The sequence below is a fragment of the Solenopsis invicta genome, chromosome 9 (assembly GCF_016802725.1).
Source record: "Solenopsis invicta isolate M01_SB chromosome 9, UNIL_Sinv_3.0, whole genome shotgun sequence".
Classification (NCBI taxonomy): domain Eukaryota; kingdom Metazoa; phylum Arthropoda; class Insecta; order Hymenoptera; family Formicidae; genus Solenopsis; species Solenopsis invicta.
The window spans coordinates 6,146,373-6,166,075 of NC_052672.1; the positions used below are offsets into that span (position 1 = coordinate 6,146,373).

General features: G+C 32.6%; 1 protein-coding gene across 7 annotated transcripts in view; it reads right to left on the reverse strand.

Annotated features, from left to right (window-relative positions):
* LOC105199174 (5-hydroxytryptamine receptor 2A) overlaps positions 1-19,703 on the reverse strand; it is a 251,336-nt gene that overhangs the window by 22,883 nt on the left and 208,750 nt on the right. For all 7 annotated transcript variants that reach the window (XM_039453385.1, XM_026138037.2, XM_026138034.2 and 4 more), the window contains exon 4: positions 18,865-19,263. In XM_039453385.1, coding sequence (XP_039309319.1) covers positions 18,865-18,979 — 115 coding nt within the window. In that variant the 5' untranslated portion in view covers positions 18,980-19,263. The remainder of the gene's footprint in view (positions 1-18,864; positions 19,264-19,703) is intronic.

The following is a 19,703-nucleotide window of genomic DNA, read 5'->3' on the forward strand; positions in this document are numbered from 1 at the left end:
TAAGAATCAAATATTTAATAATTTATAAACACCAATAATGATAAGTTAAGAATATCGTCGAAATAAAACTGATTTGAATTGATTTTTCAATTAACAAGTTTTTGTATCAATTACTGGGTGTTACTTATCAGTCTTATTATAATTTATCATAATAAAATGTGTAACGATTTGGGAAACTCGATAGATTTCATAGAATATTGATTTAATCTTTAAATAATTGCAAATATATATGTATACAATGTATATAAAATATTTTATACAATAAACTTTCTTGTATAAAAATATACAAAAAGTCTTATATAAAAATTCAGTTTAAAATTGCACGATTACATTTTTATCAGTTAAACAATTAATATTAATCAAAAATTTATATCAACTGTGTCTGACTTTTTAAAACATTAGCACACACAAAACAAGGTGAAACCTGTTAAATTTTTGTCTATATTACTTATTTTATTTATTTGTTTTTAAATATTGCTTATATTAAGTAAAAATATAAAATATTAAGGCGATTAATATGCAATCAACAATCGGTTATGCATTCACTTTTTTTATATAAAAACTTTATGTTAATTTAAAATTTATGTTAATCAATCATGGTCGTTCTATTTTATAAATTTCAATGGTAAAAGATAGTTTAAAGGACCAAATACAACACATTAATAAGTAATCAAATATAAATAATAATTACACGTCACTATTTTTAGTAACCTTAATAAAAAATATCATAATTTAAATTTTAATTTTATCTCTCTCGAATAATTGTTATTTTATAGTTTTTATCAAAATTAAATATTGAGAAATATATTTATTAATTTTAAATTTAAATCTATTTAAAAAAAAATCTTTAATAATGTTGCTATGTGAGTCTATAGAACCTTCAATTTAAAAATTCGTGAAATTGGTTTTAAAAATTTTAAAAATTGGTTTTAGTGTTAACCGTTTATTTTTAATTTAGGTATTCACGTTTAAGTCTCTCGTTTCTAGCTTCTCTCATAAAATCACACTGTTTATTCCCACGTTTTAGCGATTCGATTTCTTGACCTAAATTTAAAGGACCAACGAATTCTGTTTTAGACGGTGCGTTAATGGTTAGCCTACATCTAAAATCTTGCATAAGTGCATTTGATTCGTGACATGTGCCTGTAAATGTTTACGTTACGAGAAAGATTTTGTTGCATCTTTCCTTTCCTAATTCCTACGCGGTTTCTTTATGAAATAAATATCCTGGGACTTGAACGTAATTCTAAAAATGTCTTAGAAAGTTAAAAAGTTAAAACATAAATTAAGCTAATTTAAAATTGCAATTACAATATTAGAATTGTTATAAAATAACTAACAAGAGTCCTAAAAAATTTATATCCGTATTTAGATCGCGCTTACCAAAATGTTAGCGCGCTTTCTTTTATCCTTTCTTTATGTCTAATGAATAATATATTGATAGAATGACAAGAAAACGCGCTAACATCTTTTCAAGCGAATTCTGAAGACGCGGGCTCGAATCTTGATATTATCTTAAAAGACTACAAAAATTAAATGCATTATGCATTGTTATTATCTACAACAAACTAAAATTCACATACTTATAATGACTTAAGAGCATTCAGAAACAAAACTAAACTATACTACAATCGGTATATGTAAATCCAAAATGAGCACGCGAAGTTAGCAGCGGTCACGTGACCTTTCAAATTCGTTAACTACTTCACGCGAGTAAAGTGGCGCCGCGGCCGCGTTGGTGCGCAGTAGGATAATGCGATCGCTCCACGTGGACCACGTGTTTCCGCGTTCGTTTATCCGTTCCGGGTGAGTTTCGTTACGAATGAGGGTCAGAAGTGCCGAGTTCAATGAGGGACGTTCATTTCGATGTATCAATCAAGCTCGTGCGACTGCGACTGACCGTATCCTTTCGGTATCTGTGATCGACGGCTTCGCACACCGTTCGCTCGTCTTCTCGTTACGCTCTCTCGTCGAGAGCGTCTCGAGTGAGATCTTTAGCACTCAGGACATCAGAGAGCACCAGAATAGTCGAGGAATGTCGAGTGGAACATCAAGGGATCGCTATCGTGACGGATTAGCGCGGCGCGATCGTCGGTCCGCGATAATCTCAGGATCGTGGGACGGCCGTTCGCCATGTTAGGGTGCGTTCAGATTCCCCACCCGGGTGCACCCAAATGTCGTTTTATCTTTGTTGTTTACCGAATGTTAAACAAAGATAGAATAATGCTTGGATGCACCCGGATGAGGAATCTGAACGCAGCCTTAGTATATTCTTTTTTGAATTTTCGTGTTGCGCACGACAATTCGAGGCTAGGAATCCTCTAGGGGTGCGTACAGATTCCCTCCCGAGTGTCTCCCAGGTATCATTTTATCCTTGTCTAACATTTAGTAAACAATAAGGATAAATGCATCTGCATGGGGGATTCTCGGGGAAGAATCTAACGTACCCTTAAGAAGGGATCGAACAATTTTCTGGATACGCCGCATGATGTTTCAACTTGTGATCTAATAAATGTCCGTATAAGCGCTACAATATTTCTAGAGTATTATACGGATATTATTATAAATTATAATAACATTAGAATAATATTAAATTAAAACTATATTAAAATAATATTCCAAAAATATATTTTTTAATATTATAAAAATATTGTATTAATATTATATATTCGCTTACATAATATTCGTTATATTATTTCAATAGCTGTGGAATATTATGAAAATGTTTTACGATTATTATTCTCGTTCAAAAATTAACAAATTATTTGATATGAAATATTCATAAACTTTATAATTATTAAATGTAAAAGATATGATATTCCCGATAATTTAAAATATTGAAATAAATAATATTATTTACTTTTAATGTAATATAATATTCATTTATATTTATATAATATTCACACAATATATTCAAGAATGGACACATAACGACTTTTCATTAATATATTTATTAATATTAAATAATCTTTCAGAAGTATTATTTAATATTAAATATTGTGCGCTTATAGGAGTAAAAGTGGCATTCATTTAAATGTTTAATTTTAAATATTTGTGAAATAACTTTATTATACATTTAAAAATAACGTAAATTATTTTCATATTATTGATACTTTTTCATTCATGTAAATACAATATTTTTAATATTACGTTTACGTGTTAAGTACGGAAGTGATTATTGAACGGCGGCGACCAATCCGCAGCTTGTCGAGACATTGTCCCATCCCTTATTACAGGATCCCTCGGGAGTGCCGAATGAATCTATAGGCGCGATCGTGTTTGTCAATCTCGTTCGGTCGATTGTCGCTCGATCGATGTCGATCGCTCTCCGTCGCCATTGTGTCGAATTGATGTACGGGTTTTGTAACGTGCGCATGTTGCATTATTTCCCGATGTTTCGTGTTGTTATTGTTCCCGAGTGGGAGTGTGAGCACGTCGCCGGTGCATCGAGAAACATCAATGAGGAGCATCGGGGGAATCGCCGTAATGAATCGATCGAGAGAAGCGTCTGCTGCTCATCGGTGTTTGGGTGAGTGATTATTCTCCGATTGCTACTGAGTACTTATTGCTTAATTCTATCGGCCAATTTCAGTATCTCTGATTTGCTTAGGATCGGCCAATTAATTATATTTAAGTCAATAGTCAAAACTTAAAATTGATGATGATAATTTCTTATTATTGCATTAAGTAAAGAACGGCATTGCTAAGGTATCTTTAAATCTAAAAAAAAAGATATCTTTTTATCATTTGATGATTGATTTCTTGTTGCGAGTATCTTTTGTGAAAATTCTACAAATAATAACGCAAATATTTTCTTGTCGACTTCAAATTCTCTGCGCTTGATATAATTGACAAATAAAATTACTTCGAGTTTTGATGTGAAGATAAGCAGTAAAAGAAGAGTTGGAAAGATATGAACGATTTTGTATTTAAAATTTTAAGTAAATCTGAAAATGATTCTTTGACTATCAAAATACATAATTATTAGGACGTTTAACTGGTATCTAAAATATTCTAACTTTTTCATATCATTATTATATTGCTTATATGTCTTATACCTTTATTTTGATCAACAAAATTATATTTTCACATCTGTATCCATTATAGCTAAAGTTTTTTTTTAGATACTTCAGCAAAACTGTTCTTTTATTTTTTTCGGCGCGAAAGATAATTTTTAAGATCGCATTTTCAAAATCAACGTATGAAAGATGAACAGAGAAGTCCGTTACCATAACTTTTAACTTTGAAATGTACATTAAACGACGTAAATTACAAAATCGTTAGGGTAAATTGGGGTATTATGGCCATAGACGTGTATAGCCAACTGTCCCACAATACTATGGCCATCTTTTCCTTAAAATTTAGATAAGATGGCCAATGCACATGTTATAATATTTTGTCAATATTTGATTTCTAATAAGTGTTTCCTCTTTAAATTCAATAGTATTATTCACTTTAAGATTCACTGAAGTAATATGTCAAACATTATTAAAATAACAAAAATAAAAATGCGTTTTTTTGCATTTTGGAAAACTATGGCCATCTTACCCAAGTTTATCCTAAGTAAATTGAAATCGCGGCCGCTTGCCGCGCTTGGGACTCTTTAATAATGGCCCCAGTAATTGGCATTGCAAGGGGCAAATTCGGGCTAGTCGCCATCAATCCCAATGGCGGACCTGAATAGCGGCAATCAAGTTCGGCAAACTCGGAATTATAGACGAAATCAGTCGTACATTCCTAGACGTGTTATACGGGCGTACGAAGCTTAACGCTAGATCGATCGCGCGCGCATTTACGCGAAAATTGTCCGAAAATTGATCATCGTAACTCTCGGACCCTCGCCTCGCATCGAGTTTTCGCACTCCCGAAACAATGCGAGACTGTCGGCCGCGTGTCTTAATCATACGATAATGTTTGCGAGGGTCAGTCGAAGAAAGTTAGAGGAAGGTACGAGATGTCTCGGGATCGTCAACGTAATAAGAACAAGCTGGGCGAATAAACATAAAGTCTTGTAAAAGAGTCATTTCTTAGCACGTGAATTCGAGGAATGTTCTTATTATATACTTTTTTACTATGATATTTTATTTGTTAGAATATTTTCCGACATGAATCGTGTACACAGAAAAATATCTACGAGTATTATTAGAAAAGCGTTTATTCAATTTACCTTCTTTTTCCTCGTAACAATTACCTTTAACAAAGAATTTTTTGTTACTGTCTTAAAATATAATTATCACAAATTTTAAAAAAATTTATTTTCATACATGAAAGAAAAATTAGTTACAACAGCAAATATTTGTGTGTGATAATTAAATTTCAGCTATAATATACAATTGAATTTTAGCTACCCCTTATAATTTTTTGCTGCTGCAATTGATGTTTTTTTTATATAAAAATAGAAATTTATACTTTTTCAAAGAATATTATAAAATTGTATAAAGAAAAAGAATAATAAGCAAATTAAACTTTTGTGTTAACTTAATATATTCTCCAAGTAAAAAATTACCAGGATTCAAAATAATTTGAATAAATTTAATGCTTAGATAATAGTTACTTAAGAAGAAAACGATTGAGCAAACATTTATGTGCAGGAACCTGACATTTTTCTGCACGGAAAGAACAATATCATTATAGCATCTAAAAATTTAACTAGCTACAAATTAAAACATAGTTTAATATTGGCCCATCAGTTTAATTATACAGAATATTCAAGCATAATAATGTTGCTGCAAACAGTTTTGACATTTTAACAATCAAGATAAACATCCGATATAATTTTGTAAAAAGTTCAACATAATTATTTTCGGGTTTGTATTTCAGCAGAATTGATCTTTCCGTATGTATGTGTGACTTTCGAATTCTGTCCGCGAATTTTCCGATGACGGAAGAAGGTAGAATGAAACTGTAAGGATCGTAAAATTTTACGTTTACTTACTAAAAATTTAAAACTTCAGCGACTCCAAATTGCTGTTCAATAATAGATTTTCGATTGCGAAATGCGATTCGTTCTAAGTGATTCGTTCCGTAGTTCGAGCATCAGTTCTTAAAAATGTCATGAAGAAGAAAATTGAACTTTCGCAACAAGAACGAGATCAATTTTCGAGAAATTTCTTTTAAAGGAATCAGAGTGGATTGCAAACGCAATCTTTTTAAGGCGCTATAGCGACATCAAACTTTGGTATAATTGCGAAACTCGACGGTAATCAGAATTTTCAGATTCGCGTAGTTTTCTGTGTGGCAGAGAAATTCATGTATTCGCAACGCCATGTTACATTCATGCAAACGTGCTCAACCGCCGCCGGTTTAAGCCGCGTTTAAGAGAAGTGGCTAGAAGTTCAACCTATCGTGTACTATATTTGTGAGGATATTACATTGTGTGCCGGTGTACGCCACGCCATTTTGCGTATCGTGGTACTTCATGTTCTTCTATTTCATCTAAGCGGCCAATGTTCCATCCGATTTTTCGCGTAGAGAATACGAATGAAATTACCCTACTGTTTAGGACCACAATAAAAACCGAGTATCTTCAATGCTTCGGTACAAAATCGGCTAAAAAAAAAAAAAAATACAAACCGTATCTCTTCCTCTAGTTCACGCAATCTCGTCTCTCTTTTACGATAATTGTCTCCCATCTCTTTTTATGTGATATTCGGAAATTGTGCTTTACGCTCGATCTATTTCTCCTATGCGTATATTTACGAAACGAATAACACGAAATTCTTAAGGGCCTAATGACGAGTATATATTCCGCGTCTGACCACTTTCTATCCATGGAAGTTTTTCGAAACAAAGAATTTTTTTTTTAAGTGATGTAACAGACCCTTGCGCGGTGAAGCAATCGAGGCCATCATACTCAGGAAAAAAATTTATAGTAATGACAGCTATAAAAGTAAAAACTAATATAAATTTTATATGTAGAATTAATGTTCATAGTTAAATAAACTATTTTATAGTTATTGCAACTAAAATTTTTAGATGCAGTAATCATAAAAGAGTTTGAATAATTATGGCAATAATATTACACTGTAAAAAAAATTTAGTAAATTTACACATAATAGATGTAAAAATTACGTAATAAGTCCCGTAAATATAAAACAAATCACGTAAATTTATAAAAATTATATAATTCCACAAAAAATGCTATATAAGATTGCTTTTATTGAGTAAATATGTTTTGTTTTATATGAAAAAATAAAATTACATAATAATATATTTTAAATGTAATTATCCAAATTTTTGTAACATTCCGTAATACAACAATATCCCGCATTTCGCTGTGAAATATAATGCGATCAGCGTTCACTGTGCATACGTGGAAACTCTGTCCCGCGTAGCATCACTATATGCGGGAACAGTAGTCATTCTATTGTTTGCAACATGTATGTTAGAGACAAAATTTTCATGTGTAATAATACAATTGCTAAACGTATTGTTATATTATCATTTCTATCTAATTTGCTATTCATATTGTAAATTTATTTCTGCAATTTGCTTAATTTGCTTAATTGCCAGTCACAAAATTAAGTTTATCCTTGTATATTACAAACTTACATACGCGTAAAAATTTAGAATTGTTTAATAACTTCACACATATTATTATAGTGGGTAATTTTGAGAAAATTATTTTCCAGTGTGGTTTATAGTGAAATAGTATCTTAATTTAATAACTATAATTACATAGTCATATAGACTTTCTGCAAATAAGTTATGACAATTATTTCTAGTTTACGTACGATCAATCAAGTATTTATACAATAACTATAACAGCAATAGAGTAGTAGTGGAGGATCTTAAGTAATGAGAACAATTCCGAGTTTCAATCTTGGTTTAATTTTATCGTCACTTGTATTTGCATTACTATTTTTCTATAGTAAACTATAGAATATGAAACGTAACCAACTAACGGAATAATCACGTTTATCGAAAAATTTGAAGTTTTTATGATTTTCTAAAGTCTCTTCTTTCTCTCCTAAATTATAAAACTGTAAAGTTATTTTTTTATAACTCTCTTTATAACACAAAAACTCTTTTATCCAAATTGTGTTTTGATTCATCTTCATTAGGTAATTAAATGAGTATCTCATATTAGACTACTTTTTATCTATTTAAAGTAGTTTTAAAAATGTAAAAATTGAAGAACATACTTTCAAGTTTTTAAAAGAAATATCTGTACTTATTCTGGAAAAAAGTATATTATAATGTAATTACAATATATTTTATAATTTTTCAGAACAAAGTACAAACATTTCTTTCAGAAATTTCAAAGTGTGTTCATGGATTTTCAGAGATTTTTTTTCGTATTATACCGTAATGTCGCATTTTTATAAATAAAATTGCAAGTTACTTGCAGCACGGTATCTATTATAGAGATAATATTAATTTTTACTAAATAATAAATGAAAACAAATAAGATATTAAGAAATTACAATACTAAAATCGTACGCAAGTAGAATAAAGATGGTTACTAATTACGAGGTTATTTATCCTCGGTTGGATTCTTGGCTGAGAGACGATAGTTTTGTAAGTGGCGGAAATAGTAACTACGTCCAAGTTCTCCGGAAGCTATATAACGCAGCCTAGACGTGTACTAATTAAATTTAATCCTCCGTGGGAAACGACAATAGACTTTGCTTAAATTAGAGAGCGAGTCGACTTCTAGAAACGATCGAGGCCACGCAATTCGCGTACTTTCTCTCGTTTTACCTGCCCGCCGCCGTCGTAAGTCGACACAAATGTTCGACAGGATCGTAATTCTACAAATGTCGAACAAATTTCTTCCCTTTAGCGTCCATTAGTTTCGCATTACGTGTCCGCAAATACACAACCTGCGACGGTGGTTGTGTACAATTCAGACACAGCCGGACGAGGACAGCGGAGACGCGCGCGTACTAAATGCACCGCGACTCGCCCACAACCGCAGCTGCAGCTGCACCACGGTCAGAATGTCTTCATGGGAAAAGTATAACCACCGCGGCTGCGACAGATAAAAGAAACGCGCGCAGAACGTTTTACTTTGGCGTAATTAACTCCTGCGAAGAATGAGGAACTCGGACCGAGAGATGTTTCAGCAGACTGGCGAGGATCTAAACGCTCTCGCACTCCATTAAAGAGCGTATTTGCAGCACTAAAAAAAAAAAGAGGAAAGAATTTCCGTCCAAAGCTTTATACGGATAAGCTGTGAAGGGCTGTGAGTAGACACGCGCGCTACGCGACTTGTTTGTCAAGAAATAACTTACAGTCTGCAGTTTTTAATCTGCTGTGTTAAGCCCGGCTTGACGCCACGGTTCTTTAGCGAGCTTTTTGTCAAAGACGTCTTGACAAAAGAATTTTAGAACGCTTCTGTATATTTTGTGTACTGTACATTGGATGATGTGTACTTTTATATTCGTTAATATTCTGATTTTGACGATTTATAAATCGCTTGATGCAGTAAAGCCTACATTCTATCTTTTTCTCGTTTTTTTTTACATTCTGTAATTAATGCTTAATTAATTTTTATGCAAATAGTATTTTTGACAATCTTAAAATAATTTTTTTATTATTTGGAATTTCAATCATTAAATTTATTTAACTTAATGTTTCTCTAATTGTATGTATGAGTATCTGTGCGTGAGAGAGAGAGAGAGAGAGAGAGAGAGAGAGAGAGAGAGAGAGAGAGAATGGCGAGATTAAAAAATTACTACTATCATTGAAATTTATCTTGTTGTTACAAATATTTTATAATACCAAATTATGGATTACAAGATTTAAAAACATTAGCGTGTTAAATATTAAGGTCCGAATAAACTGTTTTTAATTCTCAAGTAGATTGAAGGAACGAGACTTCTCTCTTGTTATCATGAAGCGACGGCAATCATTTTCACTTATAAAAGCAGTTTGAATGCTTTGTTGTAACACTTTTGAGAATATCATAAAATTCGACATACAATAATGCAAGAAGTTTGCTTTTTTGGATGAAAGATGAAAAGATGCAGAATGAAAAGAGATATTAAGCGGTGAAAACATTAATCCTTTCTTCTGAAAGTCGAACCGCGCTTTGTTAGTCAAAATGCATATTACACATCGTTCAAATTGCATGCAGAAAGATGATACGAAAATTCATCGGATTTATGCAAACGAGCTTGCTAAGAGAACAAAAAATTACAGCAGCTGATGCTCTTATTGCGGATAATAAGAGCTTTTGAGAACGTGGCAAATGGGAAAGATAATTACACATGAGAATAGACTGTTTAAGGCAATGAGATTATTTTTAAATTTCGATTCCTTGTACGCTAAAAGAATAGTTTGATAAAAGATTTTACATAAAAAATTCTTTAATGCGATTTAGGGTTGGGAAGTAACGCGTTACCTGTAACGCTGTTACTATTAGTTTTCTGCTAATGATCGTTCCCATTTTCTGTAACAGTAACGTCGTTACAGTTTTATAGTAACGGAGGCCATTGCACGTGAAAAGGTTTTAATCGTAACCGTAAGGTTGTAGTGATAAAGTTTAAAGTGATATTGTTAAACAAGGATACAAAATCTGCTGTCTGTTTTAAACAATTAACGTATAAGATATTTTAACTTTATTGCGTAATGCATCCTCTCTTTCCACGATAAATTAGTTTTGAAGTTTAAAGACGACAAGATTATGTGTATGCATCATCTTTATACTAATTGAACATGGCTATTAACTGTAATCTTTCGACTTGACAGAGATCATGAGACTATATGATTATGACCTCGTGATTATTTTAAAACGAAATATATCTCTGAAAAAAAGATGCAAAGATGTCAGAATATCATATATGCAATTCTTTTAAAATAAATAGCATCAGATTTCGTATTAATTCTTGATGACATTATTTTAAATTTTGCAACTACTGCCTTACGGATATCATTAAAACTTTTTTTACGTGCAATGTCCTTAAAATTTTATTATTACTGTTATTGTTATACTTTATAAATGTACAAAAAAAGTAATGAATAATTATTTTTTAAATAACGGTAATGAGTTACTTTTAACGGAAATAATAATAACGGTAGAGGAAGGTCGTCAATACTGGCATAGCCTTCCTAAAGATTACGGGCAATTACGTCAGTATGCTCCAGTAACTCCCTTATTTCTCGGAAGCTAAATATTGCACTGTAATAATACTGATAAAAATATGATCTGCTTAGATAATTAAAGAGGTAAAAACACATGGTTAATACATTCACAGCTTTTTTCTATATAAAATCTGCTAAAAACGAATTCTTGAAACGCGGAAATGAAATTTGCACGATTTTCTCTTGCAAATTGCATAGTTTAAACAATAGTAAGTATTCTATTATTGATAATATTATATGATTTCAAATGTTTGTAGCTTTTTAAAATTATTTTGTTTATATTTTTCTCTTTTATATTTTTCTCGTCGTACGGTTTAAAACATAAAATTGCTCTGCAGCTTGAATTGGTACACCTCTCCGTGAGAACAGAAAATAACTACGAAATCTTCAACTATAATGTTGACAGATGTTTCGTGAATTTTTTCGCATTTTCTTTAATACTTAAGGTAAGAAAAATAGCGTTGAACCTTTTAGATCTACGTATACACTAATAAGGGCAAAAAGCACAACGTAAAGTAGAAGAGTTCAATTCTTGCTTTTTAATTTTATAAACTTTATTGTTTAATACAAATAATAAAAAATATATTTTATTACGTAGTTCTTTGTGAAAAAATACATCCAACTAACAATAAGCGTTGGCGGTCCAAAATGACACTCAAATTAAGTGTATTAACTCTGAAATAAATCTCTAACCTGAGGGAAATAACATCCAATTTGAGTGTCATTTTGGCTCCCCAACGCCTAGCTGGATGTATTTTTTCATAAAGCTTTATTAATTTATTTTATAGCTACTAACTCTTAGTTAGTTAGCTCCTCCCCTATGAGAATGTGTTTGAATTCTGCTATTATTGCCTATTCTGCTATTATTGTGCCAGTTTTAAGGCTAAATTTACTCTTTTGTGTTGTAGAAACTTTAATTATTACAAAATACAAAAATACAGTGTTTTAAAAGCTGTTACGTCTATTTAATGGAAAATACTTTCCAGTTTGTATTCGTGTTTATACTTAATTAATTTTGCTTCGTTTTTGTTTACAAGAAATGTTACCCGAAATCATAGTGACATGTCAGTATTAGCAACTTTTTTCTAATGGTAAAATTTGTTATGTGAAGTTCATTATCAAACTATTTTTTCATCCTACAGGAAATAAAAAAAATTATCTTTTTTTTAAAATAAACTTTTTTATCTCATATGTTACATAACGAAAAATTTAATTTCGTTTGAAGGATTAATTTAAAATATTGAAGATAATACAAGATTGAAATCTGAAAATGTAATCGAGGGATAAAGGAGATTATTTTTAAATTTTGATTCCTTGTAGAATGAAAAGGTAGCTTGATAATAAATTTTACACGAAAAATTTTATTTATTTACACAAAATTTTTAATGCGATTTAGATTACGTTTGATCTTGCATTAATTTCAGAATATTTCAAATTTATCCTACACAAATCCTACGTCTCTTTCATGTTGTATGCTTACGCGTGTCTGTCATAATTTTCACACGCACGATTTAATGTCTATGTTAGTTATTTAAAATTATCAGGTCAAAGCGCGGAAGTAATATATAATTTATTCTTGTTGTCTACGCGGAGATAAACGAATTTCTCGCATGACCACACACTCGATCGATGTAAAGTGGACCTGTAAAACATGCCGAAAACTGCGGTTATGGTTCGTTATCCAATAACTGTGTAGTCGTATAACTTGTTTTCGTTGCCGCGCTATAGGACAGATTTGAATTGAATTATATGGCCATTTATTGATTAACAAACCAAAACCGGAGTAGACAGTAAAGGCTACAAGTTCGCTTTATCAATCGCGACTGTTGTCATACGCGTAGAAACTCATTTATTTTCACGTATGGAGCGTCGACGCGACGCGTAAATAAATTGCATATTATACCCGCTTTTGACGTTACGCCAGCAGCCTTAAAATTAAATGTAACAATTCACTCTTGTTCTCCCGAACGATGGAAAATGGCCGATATTTTTATATTTGTAATTGTCGACGCAGCTTTATATATATATTTTTCCTGCACAGCCTAAGGCTACACTTTTTCCCCCTAGTTTCATTGAAAATGCAGCCCCAGGTCTCTCCCGAGACGATAACTATCGGAAATGTCTGATTACGTCTTCATGCAGGGTACGTTATGTGTTCGCATCGCATCGTTTAACCTTTATAGGATCGAAGGGCAAGGTAGTAACACATTCAGTTCGCGTCGGCGATCTAACCTATCGGCTTGCTATTTTTTTTTTTTTTACGAACGAACGAGGCCTGTCAACATCGTATCATACCTGGGGTGTGTCAAGATATTTTTCTCAAACACGTGTATTTTTAATAAAGTCCATTTTTTTCCTTAAAAAGAATTTAACTTAGAAATTTAATTGAGGTAAAATAATATAATTGAATTAAACGTTTGATTTCTCTACGGCGCGTGACGCGCGTATTTACGCCAGCTGAATTTCTTGATTTATGAACCGGGAAAGCTTTTCTTTTATAAAAACTGTAATATGTATTTTCTTATATTCCACGTAATGCGTACTATAAATATACCGCTGTTACACGAGTACATTTCGAATTATGCAATATTTATTGAATCTTTTTGTAGAAGCTGTTATTACATAATTACTTCAGATATTTAAAAGTCTCCTTTTTTTTTATTATTTTTTCTTAAAATAGATTTTGATTTATCAGAAAGGAAGCACGTACTACTATCGTATCCTTCGATGTCATTAGATCTCTCGGCAAATAACTGTTACTTCTGATTTCGCCCATTTGTCCGATTGTAGTCAATTACTTCCATCTGCACGCTGATGGCGAACGCGAACTTTGCACGAAATCATGCGCTCCGTCTGCCTGCGTCCCCAAAGAGAGATGAACGAATGCGGTCGGTGCGACGCGCTGCATTCGAGAAGTTTCGCTCGATTTGCGGTGATTACTGTGCGACGGAAGGGGGAGGAAAGGGGATTATTTAATTCACATTTGCGCAACGATATTCACGGTTTTGTGCCTGGCCAAGCGTTCAGAAAATTTATCCTACACGGAGGGAGAGAGAAAGAGAAAGAGCAAGCACACATATCGACGGTAGCTGACGTCATGTTCAACGAACTGTTAGTTAGCCAGTGAACTATACTAATATTGGAATGCGCTTCGAGTCAAGTCGCTGGGGGCACGTACGTGTGTGCATCCAACAGCTGCCGGCGGATCTCCTTCGCATCCCCCTTAGTTACATCGCCATCCACCCACGACGTTACAGCGGTGCGATAAACTTACCTGTTTTCCGACAACTTTTATCTGTATCCCTTTTCGAGAGATATATGAGTCCGCAGGGAGGTCAGAGGTGTTCATAGATTTATTTCACGAGGCTTAATAGCTGGCGAGTGATACCGATGCGCAATCAGAGCTTGCGAATAAATTGATATCGATTACATCGATTTACAGAATTTTATATTTGAATTAAAGAATTATTAGCATTGAGCTTTGCGCACAATGGGGAAATATAAGAAATGTTAGAAATAAGAATTAAAATTTTAGAATCAGTTGTTCTCTCTTTATTGAATATTGAGTGTAACGCACAAGGGATATATAGCCCTAATAAGGTACCCATAACACATAAATGTGTTATTCGAAACACAACTTATCATTTATCTAGGTGTAGTGTTTATTGAGAAATTGTTTATTGTTTGTTAACCATTGTTACGTGTACACAATTATTGTTTGTAAACAATGTTGTTTGTAAACCACAAATATTGTTGTGCAAACCATTTGTAATACAGGAAAGTTTTCCACAGAACTAGGTGCAACATTTTATTATTGTACGCATAGTTACGATTCATGACTCATTAAATATTTGTGCGCTATTCCATTTGTGCAAAAGAATATCATTCAAATTTTTATTACGTGCAATGATTTTGCAGTGGGCCACAATAGGGCCATCGTACTTTATCCTGCAAGCTTACACAGAAAAAAAATTAGTATCGGATCAGTAATTTATTGTTTCATATATAAATAGGAATATAAAGTCTTCTTGAAAGTATTTAACAATCTCAAGCAGACATAATTTGCTTACACAAGGAAACAAAATTTCTTTATGTTAAAAAATTATATCTGTTTAAGATTATAAGTTCTTCCAAGAAGATTTTATATTCTTGCTTATAAAACAATGAATTATTGATTTGATATCTATTAATTTTTTTCGATGTATCATACATCAACCTGTAAAAACAAAATGCGTATGAGGTACGATAATGACTGCGGTAAATAATCTGATATTTTTATGTTAATGTACAATGTTCAATCATTAACTCATTAAGCCATTTAAAAAAATTTACGAGTATTTATTAATATCCATTGTGCGCTGAGCCTGATGCTAATAATTCTTTAATCCAAATATAAAATTCTGCAAAATTGTTATGATTAAATTTAAAAAATTCTTTACATGCGTTTTTGAGAACTTTCAACCTTTTTTTTTCCGTAAACTTGTGATAGAACATGCTTACTTGCTCACAAAAAATACAAGAAACAATTTTTGTTTTTCAAGCCACACTCATATAATGATGTGCTAATTATATTCTAAAGTCTTATTCTCGTGAAGCTTTTCATTTTCTTCCAATTTTACAGGAAATAACTTTGCGTGCGTTCACTTTCTGCTAATTATAGAACGCCTTACGTAACGATTACAGACATATTAATCATACTCGCCAGTCACCGATGTCTTTGACGAATAACGACCGGAACCTGAGAAGTCATTTATCATACATTACGCTCATATTAAAATATCTTTAGTTGATAATGATCAGTCGGAGATTTCAGCATTAAAACGCGTTCTATTATTCTCGGTATTGTCGAGGAGAATCCGAGGGGGACAGGCAGAAAAGGGCTGTAGTTAAATACGAGTCACGAAACGCAGTGTCAGCTCGCTTGCCTCGCATAAAACTCCATTCACGCGAAGCATGCGACTGGATGTCGTGATTACCGTCACCGTTCGGTGATATATTACACGGCCCGAAGATGTGTCAGTTCTCCAAGCGATCTTCGCCATTGTTCTCGCCGACGATTATGACCAGCGGGTGGCCGCCTTCGCGAAACCATCGATGGCGCTGGCAATGATCGGAGGGGGCGAAGTTATTTGGCGCTTGACGACATATATAATTATCGCAAGAAGAACGATTAATCGACGCGGTGTGAGATCAATTGCGTCGCGGACACTGTTGGACCGGAAGTTTGGTATGCAAAAGGAAACTACCCGTCGAATTCGGGTCGGTAATTTTCATTAATTACCGCTGAGAGCGTTCGAATAAGACCGAGAGATAAATCGACCCAATCGCCTTCGAATTAAGGCACGGACCTTTTCCTTTTTTTAGATTTCAGCCTGAATGAGCCCATTCAGAATATATATGTAGATTTAGCGCCGACAAAATTATCTATTCATTAAAATGCCTTTGGTCGAGATAATTTTTCTACTCACTAATAATTAAAAAGTATCTTAACCTTCTACATTAACTTTTAAGTACCTACTTTAACTTAAAAGACATTTTCGCGTAATAATCTTTACAATAAAGATGAAGAAATTATAATTAGATTTTTATCATAATACGGTTAGATTGCATCAATATGGATTATTAAAGATAATGTTTAAAATCGCTTAATACATTTTTTAACAAATAAAATAAAAGTTTAATAAATAATACTACAGTTTTATTTAACGTGACAAACTTATTTGTCATAGATGTTTAACAGAAATACCACAATTCAAACCGATTGCGATTTAAATTACTGAATACACCAATATTGTTACTCTCGTTTCGAATAAATCGTAAACTCACTTAAAATTTAGACTAACGGTATCTCGCAGTTGACGTTAAAAGGTTCACTGAAATTTTGATCAGCTTAAAGAGTTATATACGCTTAGGTGGATAAAAAAAATTGATTTCTCAATTTTTGCATTTTATTATAAAATAATACCCTAAGAATATTTTTCTAAAGTTGCAAGTCGGAATGCGCCAAAATAAAAAAGTTATAGCGTTTCAAAGAGATGGGTTTTACGATTGTCGGGTGAGCTTCGCTCGATTTTAAACGCGTTTTTCTCGAAACAGTGTTTCTCAAATGGTACCCAGAGCATCCTAAAAACGAATGCTTGGATTGTACTCGCGAATTTTTTTTATTTATTCAGTATGAAAATACATAGGTTAATATAAGTGATTTTTAGATTTTAATTTTGTTTTTATAGCAAAAAAAAAATTGAGCAATTTTTAGGCAAAAGTTCACACTCTTAGATCAGATAAACGCCATTTTGCAACAATTGCAAATTTTTAAAATTGGTTATAATAAAAACTACATTCATCTAATTTTAGTACCTATTACTTTTTTGTGTTTCAAATGAATCATAAAGATTTTACAGTGGGCACCGTAAATCTTGATGCTAATTAACATGTCTGTTATGAATGGCGATATCTGTTACAATTTTAAATATTTTTAAATAGAAAATTTTGCATTTTTTAGAATAAACTTTACATAAAAAAAAATTGATACCTTGCTTTGACAATTTTGATACTCTTGGAGAAAAAAGTTATTGAATGTAGAACTACTTTTCGTATATCTAGGTGTATGTAAACCCTTAGACAGTCATAAAACAAAACGCGAAATGTAAAAAATGGCTAATTATACGTTGAAAGAAGTGCATTTTATATACCTTATTCTCTCTTTCTCTGTCACTTTTCATTGTCGCATAATTTTAGCATAATATTTTAGTATAACAACATTATGAATCTCGTGTATTATCAGAAAATAAATAACGCGTATCAGAGAGAAATTGCGTGGTTTTAAACCGCAACTCGTGTGGGCATTCTGCGAAAAATATTGTCTCATGTTACGCAAGTGTTTTATCCGGAAGAGTGAGTCGGCATATTTATTGAATTAAACAAGCAAAGTTAAAATATCACGTAACATAATGTATATTCGTGATACGGAAAAACCGGCAGCGCATTATTTATTCAATTACGGTTTTCGTTCTCGTTTTCCATCGTGATTTGCAAATGTGTGCAACGATAATCAGTTGCGAATACCGCGCTCGAGAAACCGTGTCCATAAAATTTTTAAAGGGCTCGTTTCCGGGATATGAAAAAGGTCTTGAACGATCTCGCCTTTATATTGACGCGTGTCATAAACTTTTTCTAAAAGCGTGAAAATACGAGACTGTATATTACTTTTGAAATATGAGCTATCCTTCTGAATTTTAACATGTCGGCTCACATTTCAATATTCAATACACAAGCAAACGAATATGAATACATTTGCATGTATATATGCGACATAAATATCTTATTTATATCGCTTTGAAATCATAACGTATTAACTTTCAGCAGCTACATTAACTGGTATCGAGAAATATTTCAATTTCTTTCATGAAAAGAAAATTATGGAAAATGTTGGTTTCTTAATGTAGCATTTATTTGAGTAAATTTTCAATATCGGCAATTGAGGCAAGTTAAACTAATATATATTTGAAGAGCAAATAAAGTTTCTTCTTATTGACATTAATTCTATAATTTTTAGATCGAGCTGTGAATCATTTTTATAAAAGTAACATTAAAAAGTTGAAGCAATTTAAATTCAAAGAGCAAATAAATTAAATTTTCCTTTGCTGATATTAATTCTACAATTATTATATCAAGTTATAAAAATGTTATAAAGTAAAACTTTTATTTCTAAAGAATGACGATTTCTTCTTCGCGAAGTAAATATCGTGCGAATGGAAGAGAGAACAGTGGACTCACCTACGATAGTGATGAGTATAAGGAGACAGAGCACGATAGCTCTCAAGATGATTGGTACATCGATGACTGGATTTTCCGCAGTTGTGTTCGCGGCTTGATCGACGTGAGCCTCCATCACGGCTAAAGTGTATTTTCCGTCTTCAATGTTCGCTATTCATCATCTGGTTAAATAATGTATCATGGTCCGCATTCGTTAAAGCGGGTCTGAAGCTTTTTACATCGTTTTCGACGGACACGGAGTCAACACCTGGCCGATAAACGTCGGCTACTCTCCTCGCGCGCTCCCATCACTATCTCAGAATTTCCCGCAGTTCCCATTTTCCGCAATTTTCTGCTCCGAGACTCCATGGACTTTGAGGTGCGGGTTTTTGTGGGATGTCAGTCCTTTTGTACGTATGTCTGAAACGGCAACGTGGAAAAAGATTTCGTTAAAATGTTGCTTTCATAGATGATCTTATATCGGAGAAAAATACTTTTTCCGCTGACAAATCTAATGGCAAACTCGCTAGCAAGAATCGTCTTTATTTCTGCGAGGTCTCATTATTACGTTCGAACAAATTATCTACAAATTTAAAAAAAAACTTTTTTAATAAATTTTTCTACATTTTTAAAAACAATTTTTAAAGTTGTTAACAATATCTCAATATACAGAAAGGCTGCTCAATCGTCTGAGATACAGCATAATTGCGATATTGAGTTTCGCGTTAAATATAAATTCCAAGAGAATTATGGTACGTACACGCACGAGAATATGCGAGGTGTCACGTTTATGGTAGCCCGCGAAACCAATGAAATTGGAACAATCGATCGGCAATTATCGGGATTGTAACTGGCAACTA